The sequence below is a fragment of the Arachis hypogaea genome, chromosome 6 (genome assembly GCF_003086295.3).
Source record: "Arachis hypogaea cultivar Tifrunner chromosome 6, arahy.Tifrunner.gnm2.J5K5, whole genome shotgun sequence".
NCBI lineage: Eukaryota > Viridiplantae > Streptophyta > Magnoliopsida > Fabales > Fabaceae > Arachis > Arachis hypogaea.
In genome coordinates, this window is record NC_092041.1 from 29642479 (window position 1) to 29662610 (window position 20132).

At 29.9% G+C, this 20132-nt stretch overlaps 1 protein-coding gene and 2 long non-coding RNA genes across 4 annotated transcripts; 1 reads left to right on the forward strand and 2 right to left on the reverse strand.

The window, feature by feature from the left end:
• The first annotated feature begins 822 nt into the window (after positions 1–822).
• Positions 823–4027, forward strand: LOC112696522 (uncharacterized). Its single transcript, XR_003150734.3, has 2 exons — positions 823–1094; positions 1240–4027. It is a non-coding gene; the product is annotated as an uncharacterized lncRNA (long non-coding RNA).
• A 3300-nt stretch (positions 4028–7327) lies between these two features.
• Positions 7328–10078, reverse strand: LOC112696523 (putative serine/threonine-protein kinase). 2 transcript variants are annotated; one of them, XM_025749322.3, is made up of 6 exons: positions 9578–10078; positions 9353–9486; positions 8889–9105; positions 8579–8816; positions 8334–8481; positions 7328–7957 (listed from the first exon to the last, which is right to left on the reverse strand). In XM_025749322.3, the coding sequence occupies exons 1-6, from the start codon at positions 9636–9638 to the stop codon at positions 7622–7624; spliced, it is 1134 nt and encodes a 377-aa protein (XP_025605107.1). In that variant the 5' UTR covers positions 9639–10078; the 3' UTR covers positions 7328–7621. The 2 variants fall into 2 exon arrangements, with proteins under 2 accessions (XP_025605107.1, XP_025605106.1); XM_025749321.3 differs by having other exon boundaries at positions 8889–9162; positions 9578–9982.
• A 5375-nt stretch (positions 10079–15453) lies between these two features.
• LOC112696524 (uncharacterized) lies at positions 15454–18779 on the reverse strand. The gene is made up of 4 exons (XR_011862259.1): positions 18106–18779; positions 17859–17970; positions 16257–16322; positions 15454–15656 (listed from the first exon to the last, which is right to left on the reverse strand). It is a non-coding gene; the product is annotated as an uncharacterized lncRNA (long non-coding RNA).
• Between the last annotated feature and the right edge of the window lie 1353 nt (positions 18780–20132).

Genomic DNA, 20132 nt, shown 5'->3' on the forward strand with positions numbered 1-20132 from the left:
TGGTTCCTAACATTACTCTTTATTTATTATGTAAAAATATCTTTTTTTAAGAAAAAAGATATTTTAAAAAAACATGCGAATTATAACTTTTGAAAAAATATATTTTTTATTTTTCTAATACTTTTACTTCTACTATTAGGAATTTACCAAATACGCTAAAATTTTTTTATATATAAACTTAATAGCACCCCAAATAAACATTTAGATAATTAGATATAACTCAATTCAGTATATTTTATAATTTATACTAAGTGCTTATTTAGGCGTCATTATTTTGATAAAAAAGATATTTTTATTGAAAAAAGATCTTTTTTATTTTTTAATGTATTTGGCAAATTTCTAATAGTAAAAATAAAAGTACTAGAAAAATAAAAAATATATTTTTTGAAAAACTGAAATTTACATCTTTTTTAAAAGATCTTTTTTCATTAAAAAAAAGATATTTTTCATGTAATAAATAAATAAAAAAATACTTTTATATTATTATACTCAAACATAATTGATAAATAAAAAGATCTTTTGGAATAAGATATCCAAACATAAAATTACTTTTACTTTTTCATAAGATCTTTTAAAAAAAATTAATTAAAAAAATTTTCTTAAAAACTCACCCAAACAAATCCTAAATATAATATAAAAATTTAATTTAATTTCAGTTTCTCAATTTCTATCTCCCGGTCTCAATCTCCTTTTCAAATCCAGCTTTATAGTATAAGAAGGAATGCATCAAGGTAAATCTTGTCATTCCTTTTATATTGTATTAGCATTAATTAGTATAGTAATAATGAGCCGGCCGTGAATGAAGCGAGGAGATTTATAAGGTTAATGAATAAGATGGAATTAGTAATAAGTTGTTGTTTTCAAAATTTCAATTTGGACAGAATGCATGTGCAACAAGAGCTGCTACTACAACATATAAGTATATAAAAACAACACAAGAAAATACTAGCAGGGGGTATGGTATAAGAATCTGCAATGTGAAGTAAAGGATAACAAGTCTATTATTCCAAACACTAGGACAATGCCAAAAGGTTTCGGTTCCCCGTGGAAAAAGAAAGAAATAAAAGAGAGAAGCTCCAATCATGCACAACTAAGTAATGTAGCTCTTATTTCATGTCATAAGCTTTTCATTTTTTATTTATTATTATAAATTTGTATGGTGGACTACTTTTTCCCACAAGATTCTGGTATGGAAAATCTTGCAGCTTTATTTTTCAACTTGACCATGTTTTGTTTCAGGGAATTGTTCTGGTCCTACTTTAGATTCCTGTCTTACTTGAAGGGAACCCTCTCTTTCAGCCAACTATACTTTTGCATGTGACCCTTGTTTATGCAATTCAGGAGCAACCCCTTTTATTATTTTCTACCATCTATGTCTATGTGTATGCAAATAAAATCATTCAACCCACCCCTTTGATTATGCTATTACCATGTTGAATATGGTGAGCGTGTACGTGTTTGTGTGTGGTGTATTTTTTTTTTCATTTTTTTTGACAATTTCAATTATTTCATCTGAGGATTGAAGAGCAATTTCTATGAACTGGCGTGTGCAATGTAACTACTGCTGACTTATGTTGTTAGGTTCAATCATTTGGGAGCAGATAAGTATGGACTTCAATTTCTCACCCTTGTCCTTAATACTTTTATTAATCACTTTAGAAAAATCTGTATTGCTATAATGGTTGAGACACATTAAAAATATTCAAATTGTTTTTATAACAGGTTGAAAGATAAGTTTGATTATATATTTTTAAATACCAAAACGGGGAGATACTTTTTTTCTCTTTCAACTTAACATGTTACACTATGCTGATACTACTACCACATTTTATTTAATAAGAGAATATAGAGATAAGTCATAGTTACAAACTTAGAGGATATTTGATCTTTTCTTTTTCTTGCTTGAAATTCCTCTTATTTGGCAACAAGTGATCTAAGCTGATTTGAAATGACTGAATGAAGAAACTGGTCGAGGCTCAATGGAAAAGTATGAGGAAGAAATAATGTAGAAGAAGGTAAACAGGTACCTAAGTGTTCCCTAAGGCCCTCACCCTTTTGTTAATTCCCATCAATAGTTATATTCTTATTCCTGCATATATATATCATGTATATATTATAGTTTAAAAACAATAAAAGAAAAGAAAAAGAAAAAGAACAACACAAGGTGTAAGGGGAAAAGGACAACAGAGGGAAATATCTTGTTCTTTATAAAAGAAGTTCAATTGTTGAAGGGAATAGGAATCTGAAGGGATCCAAGCGCTTGAAGACAAATATGTTTCTGAAGATAAAAATGACTTGCCCTTTTATTTAATTGGAAAAAGAAAAAAAGAGAGGGTTTTTGAATGCTGAGACATCCCTAGAGCCATCCTAGACTCTAGTAAACAGGACAAGCCCCTCTCACTATCTCTTCCTCAATATCTTTACCCTTACCCTTTCCTCCTCACATATTTGTATAATAACCCCACAACTTTTTCATATTTGGTGTTTCTATTTCTAACCTTTAAAGAGTTTAAAAGGGTGGGGAAAAAAAAAACACAAGGTAGATTACTCGGGTATAGTGTCTTTTTTTTGTTTCTCCCACGAAAATAGCTTTGCCTTTTTGCTCATGCCAAATTGATAATAACTCAAAAAAAAAAAAAAAAAAAAACTGCCTGGTTTACTCTTCCCAAGTGAAAGCACTATATAGCTAATTAGCTATGTCAAGGGAACTCAGAGGGGTAATTTTGTCATTTTGGGGGGAGGGGTATACGAGAAGGCCCTTTATTTCTTCGTGCTATATATATGTGTTGCTCAATTTGTCACAGGAAATATACTTGTAGATCACTTCATGCCTCAGCTCAGCTCCACAGAATTTTCAGAAGCAAAAAAACTTGGTCATCTCAATTCATGTTATCATGCATCTTCCATGTTCTTCAAGAGAGAAACAAGGCTAAGTTTGAATTTTTTTCCCTTCCTTTTTTGGATCATCATACTTGGTGTGCCTGGCTCCCTGTATGCCATTTGTAGAGCTCGTCAAAACGTTGACAGCCTTAACAAATGGCGTGCGAGGAGCCATGCATGCTGTATGTTATTATTAACTGAGGAAAAGGCCAAGTGTGGTTATTATTGGTTTTGATCTCCTTTTGGTCCATTCTTCTTTCTTTCCCATGTTTCTTTTGTGAGGGAAGGAAATTAAGAATTGAAATACATTTAATATGTACTAGCTAGTAGATATCTATAACTGCTCATTTCTTAATTTTTCTATGTTAATACATATAGTATAAGCTTCTAATCTCCTAATAGTTAATTATGCTTAATTGTGTTAAGTTAATCATCAACTTAACCTTCCTAATCAACAATGTCATTGACTTGATTAGATATAGTAGATGGGTAGGTTACATTAGGTAAAAGATTACAAAAGAAAAAGTGATTTTTAAAAAAAAATTATTTTAATTTCCAATATTTTCCTTCCTCACTTCCTTTCTTATTGTCAGTTTAGAGGTTGATTAACTTGTGCTGTCCCTCCTTCTAGTCAAGATCCTTGTCATCTCAAAGTTTTATGAGGTATGCAGCACCAATCATTTTCATTGTTGTATTGTCATTTTTGTTATCATTATCAAGGTTAAGGTCTTGGCTTTATTTAATTTATACATTATTTGAATATATTCAATTCAAATTAGGCTCCTAGTTGAGCTGCCACTAGTTTACCTTTTTGGACTCGTTGAAAAAATAATAGCACCATAAACTGTTAGAGTGTGATAATGAACCTAAAGTTGACTGAGAATTATATATAAAAATAAGCCAAGCTAGGGAACAAAGAATTGCATGTCCTTTTGCTACTTATTAAAACATTATTAGTCTTTTTTAAATGTTTTTTGTGTTACCCTTTGGAGTCACCTTTTAGGTAAATATGCTCAAGAAAATTGGACCAATGCCATTTCTTCTTTATTTGTGCACCGCTGCTGTTCAGATCGTTGTTCAATAACTGCATATGTATTTAACCTCTTTGTTTTCCCCAATAATAATACATGTACGTTTTGCACTCATACACCGAAATTTTCGTAAGACTTTTATATTCATCAAAAGTCATACATATTATTATTTCATTTGCTAGTGTTCTAAGAACTGTACGTACAACTTAATGCGTACTAGTGCAAAATAAAATGAACTAATCTTATTAATTACCACAAGACTTCCGACATATATATACACCAGGACAATCAATATCATTTATGCCATATGCAAATTTGTTTCAAAATCGTGATGACTATCATTTTCTTTTTAATAAGTTTTTTATTGTTTAGTTTATCAGATGATGTAGTTGAACAAATATAGCTGTTTTTAGCCCCCTTTTCCTTATGGTATGTCCATAGCGTTACTAATTCGCATGCAGTTTGTGTAGTCGACATGCAACTTACTTTTAAACTTTTAGTCTTTGCAGGATTATATATATAACAGGTTTCGTGAGTCTCCATGTCTGTGCATAGTTTGTTCATATAATTACATGGCCAATTCTAGGAAATAAATCCTCTCAAGTTTTTTTAACATTTGAAAGAATGAAGTGTGACTTCTCACTTTTAATTCTATAAGTAAGACTAAAAATAAATACGAGAAAGTAATAAAGGGTTAGATTTAATACTGAATACCGTCCAATTTTTTTTTCACTTAGAGAGGATCCACTCCTCAAATTCTATGGTGCTTATAAGTTAGTGTCTAAATTTTGTCTAACTTACTTTTTATAGTAAATTTTAAATTTTTAAAAATTATTTATTGTTATATCTTTTAAATTAAGTATTATTTTTTAACTTTTTTTAATAATTAGATGCCACTTTTTAGATATCATAGTATTTATCTAATTACATTGATTTTTGTACTATTGTCAGCATAGAATTGGTCAATAAGATGATATATAGGTGGATTCTACAGTATTTATAGTTATATAACAAAACCATTTCTGAAACATTTTAAAAATATTATTCAAATTATAATAACATTTTTTAAAATTTTGATAATATTTTTATTTTTTATTTTTAAATTAAAAAATGTCGTTAGATAATAAAAAAATATTACTTTAATTTTAATAATATTTTTTTCAATATTGCTAAAGTTCTATAACCATGGTAAACATGGTAATTATAAATATCATTACATTATAAATATCATTACATGCAAAATATATATATAAAATTTGGAATTAAGTCTTAGAAATGAAATAAATTTTTACTAAGAAATATTTATTTTCGTTGTTTAAATTTGAGAAAGTCTAAAAAGTTAATATTTTTATTAAAATTTAATTAGTATTTAATTATTAAAAAGATAAATAATTTTATATTATTAAATATAATTTTATACTATTAAAATATTAATAATAATCAATTAATAGTTACAAATTATAAAATTTAATGACTCTAACCTTTTTCGTTTAATTTTAATCACTATCCCATAAAATTATTATACATAGAAGGGTTGTTAAATAGGCTAGTAGTCCAGTTCAGTTAACCCTTGCGCGTTAAACTAACCAGGTTTAAGCCAGATGGGTTAGTTGGCCAGTTAGGTTTCAACATAAATGGGTTATGCTATTGGTGTATTGCCTAATAATAAGCAACTTGAAATCAAGTTGAGTGGATATAATAGTTAGTTTATTAGTAGTTTGTTTATTAGTCTATTTAACTTGAAATTAAGTCGGGTAGATATAGTAGTTAGTTTATTAGTAGTTAGTTTATTAGTCTACTTAAATAAGTATCATAAATTTAAATTTTATCTTGAGTATCTAGTAATTCATTGGCTACCAACAAACCTTTAAATAAAATTTAGTATCGCAACGAATAAATTTTTGACTTATCAAATTAAAAAATATAACAGAAAAATAAAAAACAAATAAATAAATAAGCAACTTGAAATATGTACCGTTGATGGTATATGTAGATTGACCAATGTACATGTGCACATTATAAAGCAATAGAACAATCGAATTGACTAATCTCCATTGAAACCTGCAGATTTAATCACCTGGCCTATTTGTTCCAAACTTCCAATGTATCAATTCATGGGTTAAATATGTCGGCCAGGTTCACAGTTTAATGTGTACTCATATACATACTATAACATTTTGTTGTTATACATAGATGTACTAGAAAACCCATTTAATTGGTTTGCTCTGTCCAACGGCTAGAGACAGACAAAATAAACCTTCATCACGTCTTTGTCAATGGATAATGATGATTTACAAAATCTTATCCTCAATTAGTTTTATTGACTTTGTGCAAAGCCTAAATTGTGGGCCGAAGAATATGGACCGTCCTCTTCTCTGTGGGCTAAAATAAATTGAAATATGGCATTTATATTACCTTTTGTGTACACAATTTTTTACATTTTTATGGTAAAAAAAAATTATTTTCTTATATTTTTTATCTATCATTTTTAACAAAAACAATTACAAAAGAGATATTAATGAATATTGAATAGGAATCTTAATTTATTCTTTCAATGATAAGATGATAAAAGATATCTTTGGAGGCGAATTCCGATATTCTATCACATCCTTATTTAAAGAAAGATTTCGTCTCCTTATTTTTATCGCAAATTCCTATTTAATTGTTTTTATGGAAAAGACAAATATTCTTGGGTATTTATAGATGTTACCTTAATTTTTTTTTAAGTTAACATAAAAAAACATAACAATCGTAAATTAAATCGAACACAATTCAACATAATCTAACTTTCAATGCAAACTAAAAATACATGACATATTTATTATAAAAATATAATAATTTAAAAGAAAAAATATTCTAAAATAATAATATAACATAATTCTTGGTGGCGGGAGAGAGATTTAAATTGGAGACAAGAATAAATTCATGTATATATAAAATAAGACAATTTGATAATCACACATTCGCGGAGATTATACAAGTTACTATATATGGAATCGGAACCTACATTTCTGCCCTTGCCCCCATTTATTCACAGGACAGATTTTCATTCTTGTGGAGTTTCATGTGTCCCATCTAATCTTTCTTGACAAGTATTATTCACACTAGTCATTTCTTCGGGTTTTTTTTATTTGGTTATTCTAACATAATTATACTCCTAACATTTAATTAAATAAAAGTTTAAATATATGTTCACTTTTTAAAAATATCAAAACATATATTAAAAATTGAAAATATAATTAAAAAAATGAGTTAAGATTTTCAATTATTTTTATAGAAAAATATAATGCACATAACATTTTTCAAACAACAAATAATCTCAAATTTGACTTTAACTCAATAAGTAACCACTTGGTTTGACACGGAACTAAAAAATAAAACAATTTGATAACGAATAATAAGTAAAATCAAAACAATTGAAAATGGAAATAAAATAGGTTAGGCTCAAGTGTTACACCAATTTATCATTTTCTTTAGGTTATGACCTAATTTACATTAAAGATTTGACCATAAAAAAGGAGTGACCCACCATTGTGGGCATGGGCAATGTGACTCTGCACCCAACTCTTCAACAAAATAATGATTGAATAAATAGAATTAAATGCAAAGAAAAAAAAAAAAAACGAGAAAGGAGATCGCAAAGACTTTGACTAACAATTTGGTGTGATGCAACTCTACAATTTAAGCTCAAGCAATGAATTGCAAAGTTTCTAACGGGCAAGAGTAGAAGTAGTCAATGATGAAGTACTTGCAAATGTTGCTCCACCAGAACTTGATTCTTCCGATGAATGCATTACTTCCTGCCTGATTCTAATGTTCCTTAGATCCTCAACAAAACCCGGTTTCGAAATCTGTACACATTCCATGTCCTTTTTGTTCTTCAACATGTCTACAACCTCTGGCATCCGCGGTCTAATCTTTGCAGTTTCTTGAACGCAAAGCAAACCCACCATGAGGAATCGTTTCGCCTCCTCCCCAGGATAGTTCATATCTAGCACTGGATCAACCATTTTTAATAGATCATTCTCTCCATATGCTGCCCAAGCCTAAAACACATACATGTTTACGCATCATCTTCTCAAAATGCATTTGCCAATTGTTACCACATAGTAAAAGTATGTTTTTTTTTTTTTCAAAAATATTCCTGACATTTAATTTTATTCAATTTTGTTCTTACCGTTTTCTATTTATTCAATCTCATTGCTAACATTTTCGATTTCTGTCAAAACTATCCATAAACATTTTTAACTTTGTTCTAATATTTTAGACAAAGTTAATGTCTAATGATAAATTTAAAACAGATAAAAAACATAAGGACAAATTAAATGCTTTATCCTTTCTATAACATGACAAATTATTTATGTTCTTAATCCTAATTATGTGGAAAGATGTGTAATTGGTGAATTGTTACAACTTTCATACCTTCTCTACTATGAAACGTTCCCTGTCTTCATAAGCACCAACCACCGGTCTTCCACTAATAATTTCTAAGAGTAGCACTCCAAAGCTGTAAACATCTGATTTTCGCGACACTTGTCCGGAACTAGCATACTCTGGAGCAAGATAGCCCCTGTGCCAAATGATTTGAGAGAAAACCCAAAAGGATCAAATATAGCTTCCTAGTTTGTACATATATTCATCTTAATCAACACATGAGTAGCACTCACAATGTCCCAGCAACTCGAGTGCTGATATAAGACTTGTCATCTCTTAGTAGCTTTGCGAGACCAAAATCCGAGACCTTCGGTGTGAAATCTCGATCAAGAAGGATGTTGCTTGATTTGATATCTCTATGCAGAATATGAGGCTTAAGTTCCTCATGAAGAAACGCAAGAACAGAGGCCACACCTATGGACACTTCCTTCCTTGCTTCCCAATTGAATCTCATCCTACTTTCCTCCGAACCTATAAATAATAATAACAATTTCAAGGCTTTTTTCGTCACAAGCTGTAATTCAATAAATTAGGTTAAAGTACCTAAGAAAGTGTGGTGAAGGTTGTTGTTCTCCATGTAATCATAGACTAGATATCTTTTTGCTCCTTCTACACAGCACCCTCTAAGAATGACCAAATTTTGGTGCTTGATATTTGCAAGCGTAGCCAATTCAGCCACAAACTCCCTCTCTCCTCGCATGGACTCCATCTCTATGGAAAGCACTTTCACTGCCACCAATGTCCCATCCCGGAGCCCCCCCTTCACAACAAACCAATCACACATAATTTCATGCCATTCCACGTGACATGAAATATTCTATAGTATAAAAGAGTACAATATAAACAAAATTTAAAATACATATAAAATATTATTCTCTATCAATTAGGTCGGAAGTATATTTTTGTTCATCAAAATAAATTTTTTAGATTTATTTTAATATTTATAAATTTTAGTGTGTACTCAAACTCTGGTATATTAAGAGTGAGAGGTTTATAAGTTATATAACCTTGTAGACAGAGCCAAAACCTCCTTCTCCAATTTTGTGAGAGGGATGAAAACCACGGGTGGCTGATGCCAACTCCCTGTAGGTGAAGACCCGAAAGTTTCCATCACTCTCGTCTTCCTTATTCGGCTCTTCTTCTGATAATTGGATGAAATTCAGACGTGGAAATTAAAGAGAAGAGGAATAAAAGAACACATTAATAATCACATGGTTAATTACAAAGTATACCTTGTTTGGTTTCTTCTTTGACAGAGAAACAAGTAGAAAAACATGAATGAATAATCTTCATCCCGCCAGAGAAGTAGAACAACTTCCGAGGATCTCGGGTTTTGGTGTTAGATTAATGAAGATCTTAATTTGGAGAAAATAAGTGTTGTGAGAAGGAAACATGTTTGAAAGAGTAATATTGGTAACTAGCTAGAGTAGTCTCATTTTTTGTCCGTAATAAACTAATAATAGAAAAACAAGAAAGGAAACACGGCACTCTCTAATTATCGGATAGTGGTGGAACCTTAGCTGTCTGAAGCGTTGAGCATTCATACATACATCATTCATATTTCGTTGACCAACGGAGTTTTCCAGTTTCCACAGCTGAAATTTCCATTTTTCTAAGCAAACAATTAATGCTTGTTCGTTGCAACTTGCAACCAAACCTTGTTTTGGATGCTTCTTCCAAAACTATTCCTCTAGTACTGCGGATTTAAAATTAGACTTTTGCTGGACTCAAGTAACTTATATAAAAGAAATTTTGATTTTTTTTTAAATATTGTTTTATATAATAAACATCTTAAAATCATTTTTTTTATATCTTTCACTTTGAAAATACTTTAGGACATTCATTTGTTAAATTCTGAAAGTCAAACTAATATTAATATTAATGATATTGGATTAGGTATATGGATCATCTTTTCAATGCCGTACTTGTATTATTATTATTATTATTATTATTATTATTATTATTATTATTATTATTATTATTATTATTATTATTATTATTATTATTATTATTATTATTATTATTATTATTATTATTATTATTATTATTATTATTATTTATCTTGTGTTTTAAGAACATATTTTAAGATTACAAATGAAAAAATTTTGGATTTAGCTAACATATATCCTAAAAATACATGATAAACTTACCATTAATAAAAAATTTAAAGGTTTTTATTTAATACATACAAAATAAATGTATTGAAAATTTAAATTTTTTATATTTTTAATGAAAACTTTTTTATTTTGTAATATTAATATGTGTCCTTAAGGTACATTATTTTTTTTTTCCGATGGTTGGTAAGACTCTCGACCCAAACAAAAAAAAAATGTTAGCACTTCGTGCTAAACAAAACGATAAACAGAAGTTCACAACAACTCAAATTCAAAAAACAACAAACAATCAAATATACAAATAACTCTAAACACAAATCACTAAAGATTCCTACACCCTTATTAGTCTCAATAGCTAAGTAAAACACCACAAATATCAACCAAGCAATCTGATACCACCTATAAAAATTTTATTATGTAAGATCTTTTCTTTTTAATTATATGAGAGAAAAGTTCTTGAAAAATGTCACCTTTACTGCTTACGGTTCGTCATTATTCTCTTTCTTATTCTTGTTACGATAGAAATCTCATTTATCTTCTTAGTTTCAACTAGTTCCTTTCTGAGATATGCTACTTCTGTTTCATTATCGTTGCAGGTCAACTTCAATTGAGTTCCCACTCTCCAAGTTTTGATAGTTTCATCTTCAAACTCTACCTCCTCATTTTCGCTAGTCCCTTTTTTCTCTCTGGTGAACACTCGCTGCTTTTTCTTTTACGGATCTCTTCTTATTTCTAGAGCTATTCGCTTTCGTTCTCTTATCCATCACACGTTTATTAGCCACGATATCTGCTCTCAATCTTCTTCTAGGTCTCATTGATATGTACTTTCATTTTTCTTCATCTATGATTTTAGAACATATATCACTCTACTCTTTTTGATTTTGTTGTTATTACTTTATCCATTAAAGAAGCTTCTATTTATAATAGCTTCTTCAAAATCCGGTTGATATAGGGGACAAATATAGACTCATCATCGTCTACTATGTAACCACCCTACCCCACAAGACCTGAGATTTCTCATTCCTTATGACGTTCACCGACACGCATTTGTTTAGGTATATATACGACATAGGTAGTAAGTTAGAATTATAACTCATGGCACTAAAACTTTTTAGCTTTTTCAAACAACAAGTTTTGTATAATTAATTAATTACCGCTATAATCAAATTTTTTTTATTTTGTTAATTTATTAAATTCACTAAATAATAAATTAATAGAAGAACAATCCTAGATGCATCATCAATTAACAATTAGTACATGATCATAATTTTTATTTTTAACCCAAAATACTTTTGCCATAGGATAAAGCAAATCAAAGCTTTAGTTATCCTTATGTAAAACCCTAACATCAACTAAACCATTAGCTTACCTAACCCAATTGTAGTTTAGCCATAATTAGAGACAACAACATTAGTCTTTATTTCCTTTTGATTTCCACACCTCATGGTCAACTAACCAACTAACTTAATGAATGCTTAGTCATTGCTCCTAAACATATGTGTTACTTCATCCTTCTCCTTAAGCCACGAAACACATATGAAACTTACACCTATCCCACATTCACTCATTCAAACACTTACAAAGTATATCACCTAATTCAAAGAAAGAAAAAGAGAGAAGACCGAGAGTGACCCAACATAAGAACATGGCTAGCATGCAATCTTCTTCAACCCTTCAATTTTCATAGGAGTTTGAGGAACATAGCTCTCATCTTCTTGCATCAACCTTTGCTGACTTTTTAACCAATTAGATATGTTGCAAAAAGTATGAGTTGTTCGCTAGATTTTGAAAACAGAATTCTAAAAGGCAGGACTGTGTTTCTAACCTTATAACTTTTTCATGTGGCATGGTAATGATCTGGAGCTTGATTTGTTGGAAAACTGAAAGAATCTTGTTTAAGATTATAAATTTTAAAAGGCTATGAGTAAAAATTGGATTTTTAGTGAATTAAACAAATTTACTGCCTCTACTATTTTTTCTGCACTTTCTTAAAAACAATGATAGCATCTTTTTTAAAAGAGATAGTACAACTTAAACTATGATCAAATTACCTCAATACCAAGTTTTGGATTCTAAAACAGTAGCATTGGAATAACCAAGGAAGGTTTAAGGTTAATTGGTGATGCAGAGGTATGTGTAATTAGGTAGTGATGCGGAGGAACGTTTAATAATGTAGGTGATGTGGATATGTGTATATAATTGGTGATGTGGAGACATAGTAAAGAGGAAGGAAAATGAGAAGTCATGTATGAAAGAGATAACCGAAATGGATAATAATTTATGAAAAGTGTATGTTGAATGGGCCTTGTGCCAAACTGCTAATGCGAAAGTGTCCGCCTAACTGATAGCCTGAGATTACTAATGCGGGAATGTTCGCCTAACTGATAGCACTGTTTCTTACTGTGATGCACATTAAAATGTTATTATGATGAAGCCTAACTACGGGTAACTATGATGCCAAGGTGTCTAATTAACACAGTAAGGGAACCATATTCGGGGTTCACTCTGATGGAGAAAAAATGTCGGTAAAGATTTTTAACAAAAATAAGCGCGTTGAAAGTATAGTTCTAAATCGACAATTAAACCTCAATCAAATTTAATTTGTTTGTCAATTAAGCAAACCCAATAAAATTAACTGAAGTATTTAAACCTCGGGTCGTCTCTCAAGGAATTGTAGGGAAGTGTACTTATAATTGGTTATGAAAAAGTATTTTTGGGGTTTTTAAATATTGAACAAAGAATGTAAATGACAAGAAAATAAACTAATAACAAAGAAAATTCCTAGCAAGGATTGAGAATTGGAATTCCTATCCTCATTATCATCATCAATTGTGGTGGTAATTGCTTTTTGCTTTCACTTAGTTAACCTCTAACAATGAAGAAAAGTCAAGTGAGCAAAGTCAACTTAAGTTCACAAGTTCTAATCAAAGAGTAGATTTAGTGAAGTTTAAGCCAACTAGCAACTTTCAATTACCAATCAACAATAGACTTTGACAAGCTAAGAATATAAAAATCTAATTTAAAACCCAACCAAGTATTTTATCAAATACTTGGAAGGCATAAAATAAAAGTATAAAAAACTAATAAGGAAAATAAATCTAAACAACCAATTACAAGCATCAATGACTAACAAATAAAGAGAGCAACAATAAACATAGAAAACACAAATTGCATTAGAATAAATCAAATGTAACAATAGCTCATACACATGAAAATGGCAAAAAAGGGAAATAACAAAGGAGGAAGATGAACTAAAGTGCTTAAACAAATAAAAGTAAGAGAAAACTAAATTAAAATAAAATTGAACCTGAACCTAAAGAGAAATTGGAAGAAGAAACCCTAAAACCTAGAGAGAGGAGAGAGCCTTTCTCTCTAGAAAACTACATCTAAAACCTAAAAATTATGAATGAATGTGTGAATGAATGATTCCCCCACTCTGCAGCCTCTAATCTATGTTTTCGAGCTTGGAATTGGGCCAAAAACAACTAGAAATCTTCCCCAACGTTTTTTGATATCTGCAGCACGTGACACCTTGTCACGCTTATGCGTCGCTCACGCGTACGCATTGATTTTCTGCCGCACCAGTCACGCGTTCGCGTCATACCACGCGAGCGCGTCACCTAACTAGGAGGCAACTATGGCAAATTGCATATCATTTTGAAGCCCCGGATGTTAGCTTTCCACACAACTAGAACCGCCTCATTCGAACCTCTGTAGCTCAAGTTATGATCGTTTTAGTACGAAGAGGTCAGGATTGACAACTCAGCGATTCCTTCAATTTCTTGTATTTCTTCTACTTTTGCATGCTTCCTTTCTATCATCTAAGCCATTCCTGCCCTATAAACCCTTAAAACACTTAACAAACATATCACGGCATCGAATGGTAATGAGAGAAGATTAAAATTTGCAAATTTAAGGCCAAAGAAGCATGTTTTCAATCATAGCACAAAATTAGGAAGGAAAATGTAAAACATGCGAATTATATGAATAAGTGTGAGAAGAATGGATAAAATCCACTAAATTAAGCACAAGATAAACCGTAAACTAGCGGTTTATCAATCTCCCCACACTTAAATATTAGCATGTCCTCATGCTAAACTCAAGAAAACCATAATAGTGAAGAGGAATGATAAGACTTATTAAATGCAACCTATCTATATGAATGCAACTACATGCAAAAATGATTCTACCTACTTAGTTAAAGGTAAATCAAATTCTCCAAGAACAAATATAAACTAGATTCCACTAATTTAATTCACAAAATAAAATACAGGTAAACTTACAAGGAGAAAGCACATGAAAGTTGGGAACACAGAATAGAGCATCGAACCCTCACTAGAATTATATACACTTTAATCACTCTAGTGTTTGAGGGTCGAGTCTCTCGGTCCTCTGCTAATCTTGCTTTCTAAGACTTGCTTTTTTTCTACCAATCAACACAATTTAATGCACAAATATACATATCAAGAAGTCTTTTCAAAGGTTGTAATGGGGTTAGGGTCAAGGTAGGAATATATTTGGTTAAGTGGACTAAAATCTAAATCCTTGATTAACCTAAACTTCTCACCTAACCTAAGACATTCCAAGTCATTACACACTACAAGAAAAAGCAATATTTGTAACAAAAAATATTGTTACAAAAACTCAAAATTTTGAAACAAAAAAATTTTATAAAAAAAAGAGTCTTTGCAGTATGTCCCGTTACAAAAAGTTTTTGTAAAAAAAAAAATGAAATTGTTACAATTCAAAGTGATATTTTGTAACAAATTTTTCTGATACAAAAAATCAGAAGTCGTTACAAAAGTGATAACAATATTTGACCTTTAAAATATTTTTCGTAACAATTTAAACTTGTGTCATAATATTTTATTACAAAATACTACTTACTTTTGTAACATTTTTTATTCTTAGTTACAAAAATAGAAAATTCATTTTAAAACATTTAATTAAATAATTGATATATCAATTAATTTTCTAAATGCGCTAACTTAACATTTATATAATATAAATCATATAAATAATTAGAATATCTTACATGTCAGTAAGATTCTTTTACAATAGAATAAGTTCTACAAATTCAACTAAACACAACTTTTTCCTAGCATAAAATTGTATCATATCAGATTTATAATTCTTGACTCTTCTAACATATTTCAGTTAATATAAAGTCTAGTATGTTGGCATCGATTTTGTACCCCTGCAAATATGAGCAATGAAAACCAAAATTAAAAAACCACATATAACACTATCTTCATGAGAATAAAATTAAATTAGAACTTACAAGTTAAAATTAACTAATTCTTTAAGAATCTATTCTCAAAATTTAAAACTAGCCAATCAAGAATGCAAATTATCAAAAATTGACAATTCAATATATAAACTCAACCTTATTAATCATATGAAGAATTCATTAAATTTACATAAGTATCAATTGTCAAACAATCACTACAAAGCACAATTTCCACCAAAGTCCTCATAACAAATATACTTGACTTTTGGAAATAGTTTGGAAATAGAGAAGTACAACAAGAATGGAAAAATAAAACCGAATTAACCAAAATTGATAATGAGTAAAAAATGCCAACTGATTACAATGAGTATTAAGCTTATATAGAAGGAGACTGTTGATAATAAAGCTAAAGGCTTCCTAACCAACTTATAACAAATTGAATAACACCTTGACAGCTAAGCCACACTATCTTGAACTTTCTTGACAGCTAAGCCACACTAATCCAGAGAGTATTAAGCATCTTTCATTTAGGCACTAATAAAGCATTATATATTAACAATCTGGTACCTTTAATGTTCTTCGCTTTTTGAGTTGACAATCTAGAACTGTAAGCATAAAGGATGTCACCAAAATCTGCAAACCATCAAACCAAAGAAAATTATATACAAGACAGCAGAATGATTATATGCTTAACCATTCATTGCCGATTGTTATAATTAGCTTGTAATATATTCAAAAGTTACATCATCCAAAGATTCAACTTTGCAACTTTATGAGCAGTTATGAAAAATTTTTACACGTCAATCATAAGCTTCATAGTTCATAGAAAGGAAAAATCAAAGGTTTTCTAATTTGACCAAGTAATGACATCAAAAGTGATTAAAAGCAAGTTTATAAGACTAACCAAACGAAATATCACAAAGCAAAAATCAAGTTATGGGACATCTTCAAGAGAACTACACCATTTTAGAAACAAGTAGATAAAGGGCATTATCAAAACCTATTGACTCAAATATCTCAAAAAAATTTTGGTGAATTATATATTTGCCAAAGAGGTTGGTGATTCCCTTCCCATGATCATTTTATTTTACAATTGACTCTCCAACCAAAACCTGCACAAAAATAACATTTTGGCACATTAACATTATATGACATAATTACTTGCAAACATATTGGTTACAAAGATTGAATTAAAAATACTTCTCATGTACATTTTAAATTTGCAATACTTATAGTTTTAACACTAGCTTCTTGCAAATACACAATATCATTTGGTGTGAAAAGACTAGATTCTACTACCATATGAAGAAGCCTTAAAACCATTAGCATTGTACTTTTAAAATCAGATAACAACTTTCATATAACTATAATTAACAAAGAGAAGGTTACTTACAATTATGTTTCTCTTGCAGTTTGTTGCTTGTTAAATTAAAATAATGTATACATATTTTTGCATGACTCTAAAAATAGAACAACAAAAAAATTATATTATATTATCTAAATTATATTCCATTCATTGAGTTAAGCACACAATTACAGAACCCTAATGAAGCTCCAATCTCTTAATCTTCACTTCTTTAACATAAAAGCAAATAAGCACACACACAAATAAACATTCAGTCATAAACCAAAGAAATACACAAACACCTCATAATCTATTCAATTATCCATCATCCAAAATATAATCTATGCGGTACCAATCCGAAATGCTCTCATATTTGAATATTATCATTAAACATTCTAAAAATGCTATCATGAAAAAGTAACTACAGGGCATTACGCATTCCAAAAATGCTATCATGTTTATTTCGACAACATGTCCTCTAAAATTCGAATTTAAACCACCTTGACGGGTTCCCTCCTTCTCAACGGTTTACCAGCCTTTAATCAGCAATTATCAAACAAAAAGGTTTTCAATAATCAACATATTTTATCACCATTTGGTTCCAATCATTGTAAAATTATTTATAAATCCTCAAAATTACTACTTTAAGTTAAGAAATCAATTTTAGGAACTCAATTTAGAAATCCAAGCTCAATCTATTTATCATTCATCAAGCCTCAATCCCATAAATTACTCATTATAATTATTAGCATATTTGTAGTTATCTACTATACATTTTGGGCATTCTTAAATTAAAAACTTTTAATTTTAAAACAAACCCCCACCTCGATTAACTGATCCCAGGAATTAAATGTGACAATCCCACTTAGTTTGAACTTACAGCAGCAGCAGCAATTCCAACACAATCCAGAACGGCGGCAGCGGCACCAACTCTGACTATGCATGCAGGAACAACAATTTCAACAATTCCAACAAAACTCAGCGATACTAAAACAGAAATGCTCATTAATGAAATCAAAATAAGAATACAAAGATAAACAAACTGTAGCAGAATTAAGAGTAGAGCATTACAGGTTTATGAATTACGGAATTGGAATCAGAAAAAGGGGTGACGTTGTTGGTGGTAGCTTTAAAGATGGAAAATCCAAAACAGAAAATGCAGCAGCAAGCCCTAATGGAACAGAGGTGAAGTTGGAGGAGTATTATGGTGCTGGCGGCTCCAGTAGTGGTTTCCAGCAATGGCGGCAATCCAGGCAGAATTGACGACGACGATAGGGCCTTCGGCGGTGGCGGCGGCGGCGGCGACGCTTGGTGGTAGCAGCAGTGATAGAGGCCCCATCGTCACCCTTCGCTCGCGGTTTCTCTCCCTCTGTTCGATCTTCACGCTCACAACCGCAACAACGCCGGTGCCGAGGTGGAAGCAACGGCTGGGTGGCGGTCAGGGTGGAAGCAATGGCGACGCTCACAGCCCTTCGCGCACGATCTCTCCCTCTCCTCGTGTTCGCGTTCAACCTCTCCCTCGCGAGCGCTGCCTCTCTCCCCTCTGGCGACAGCGACGGCGCGACGAGCCTCTCCTCTTCCCTCTCTTCTTTTTCCTCTTCTTCTTCCTCGCGGTGGTCGGCCTCCTTCTGTCTTCTCTGATTTTTCCTTCTTTATGTGTATAGCGTGTTTGTGTGAGACGGAGTAGTTCAGAAAGTGGAGGGGTTACTGTAGTGTGTGGGTATGTTGGGTAAAAAAGGTTACGTAAAATTAGGGTTAGAAATTGGGAATTTAGAGTTTGGGTGGAATATTAATTTAAAATTTAATTTAATTTAATATAATTAATTTTAAGAATGTTATTTATTTTTTTAATTTATAAATTATTTTTAATTAAATATTTTAATTTAGAATTAGAGATAAATAAATAATTTTTTAATCCATAATATTAATTAAAATTTTTAATTATTAAATTTAAATTGTATAAAATTTTTATTATTTTTAAATATTAAAATTTTAAATTTTTAATATGAAAATACTCAATTATTTAAAATTTTTTATAAATTTTAATGGATTTTAAACTCAAATTATCATAAAATTTAATTTAATTATTTTTAGAACAATATAATATTTTTAGAAGAATATAAAACAATATTTATAATTTTTAAAAATTAATAAATACATACACTTTGTAAAAAAGTTTTAATTTTTGAAACAAAATAAAATTATTAAAAAAAATATACACAGTTTTTTTATTCTTAAAGTGTTTAACATTTTGAAAAAAAAATTGTTATAAAACATACTTATATTTTGTGACAAATAATTAACTTGTTACGAACAATATTAACTTTTATGACAAATTAAATTTTTGTTATAAAATAATTGGAATTTTTAAAATTAAAAAATTATTGTTACAAAATATTTTGAATTTTTGCAACTTATTTTTTTTGTTATAAAATATTACAATATTTTGTAACAAAACACCATCTCGTTACAAAAACTAACATAATTTGTAACAAAATAGAATAGGTTGTTACAAATTATTATCATATTTTGTAATAACTTGTTTCCTTTGTTACAAAACATTATTCTTTTGTAACAATCACTAATTATTATTACAAAATACTATTTTTTTGTAACAATTTTAAATTTGATACAATTTTTTTTATTACAAATGTTCTATTTTCTTGTAGTGACAATGCAAAACCTAGCCATCCATTAACTATTTTTCCACAAATTCATGCACCTTATATCTTTTAAGTCAAGTCATATGCATTAGTTCACTTATTAACCTTGAGGCATTTTGTCCCTTTTTTATTTATTTTCTCTTTTTTTCTCTATTTTTTTATTATTCATATTTTTTTCTCTTTTTTCTCTTTTTATTTTTTTCAGTGAATTAATGCATATGATTAATGTGCTAGATGCATGAACAAGTGCTCAAACTGTTTTCACATTTTCACATAAGAAAATAAAATACCAAATTCCCTACACATGTATTCTCCAATTCAATTTTTTCACACTTAATTCATGTGCACCTCATTAGTCTAAGCTAATCAAGGATTCAAATTAGGGACATTTATTGTTTTCCGCTTAGAGTTAGTGATGTGCTAAAGTAAAGAAAA

Bases quoted from the DNA above. Each gene is read 5' to 3' on its own strand.
- LOC112696523 (XM_025749321.3), bottom strand. From the start codon at position 9,638: ATGAAGATTATTCATTCATGTTTTTCTACTTGTTTCTCTGTCAAAGAA. The intron at 9,487-9,577 runs GTATACTTTGTA...TCCAATTATCAG, and splicing joins CAAAGAAGAAACCAAACAAG to AAGAAGAGCCGAATAAGGAA. The intron at 9,163-9,352 runs GTTATATAACTT...TTTATACTATAG, and splicing joins GTTTTGGCTCTGTCTACAAG to AATATTTCATGTCACGTGGA.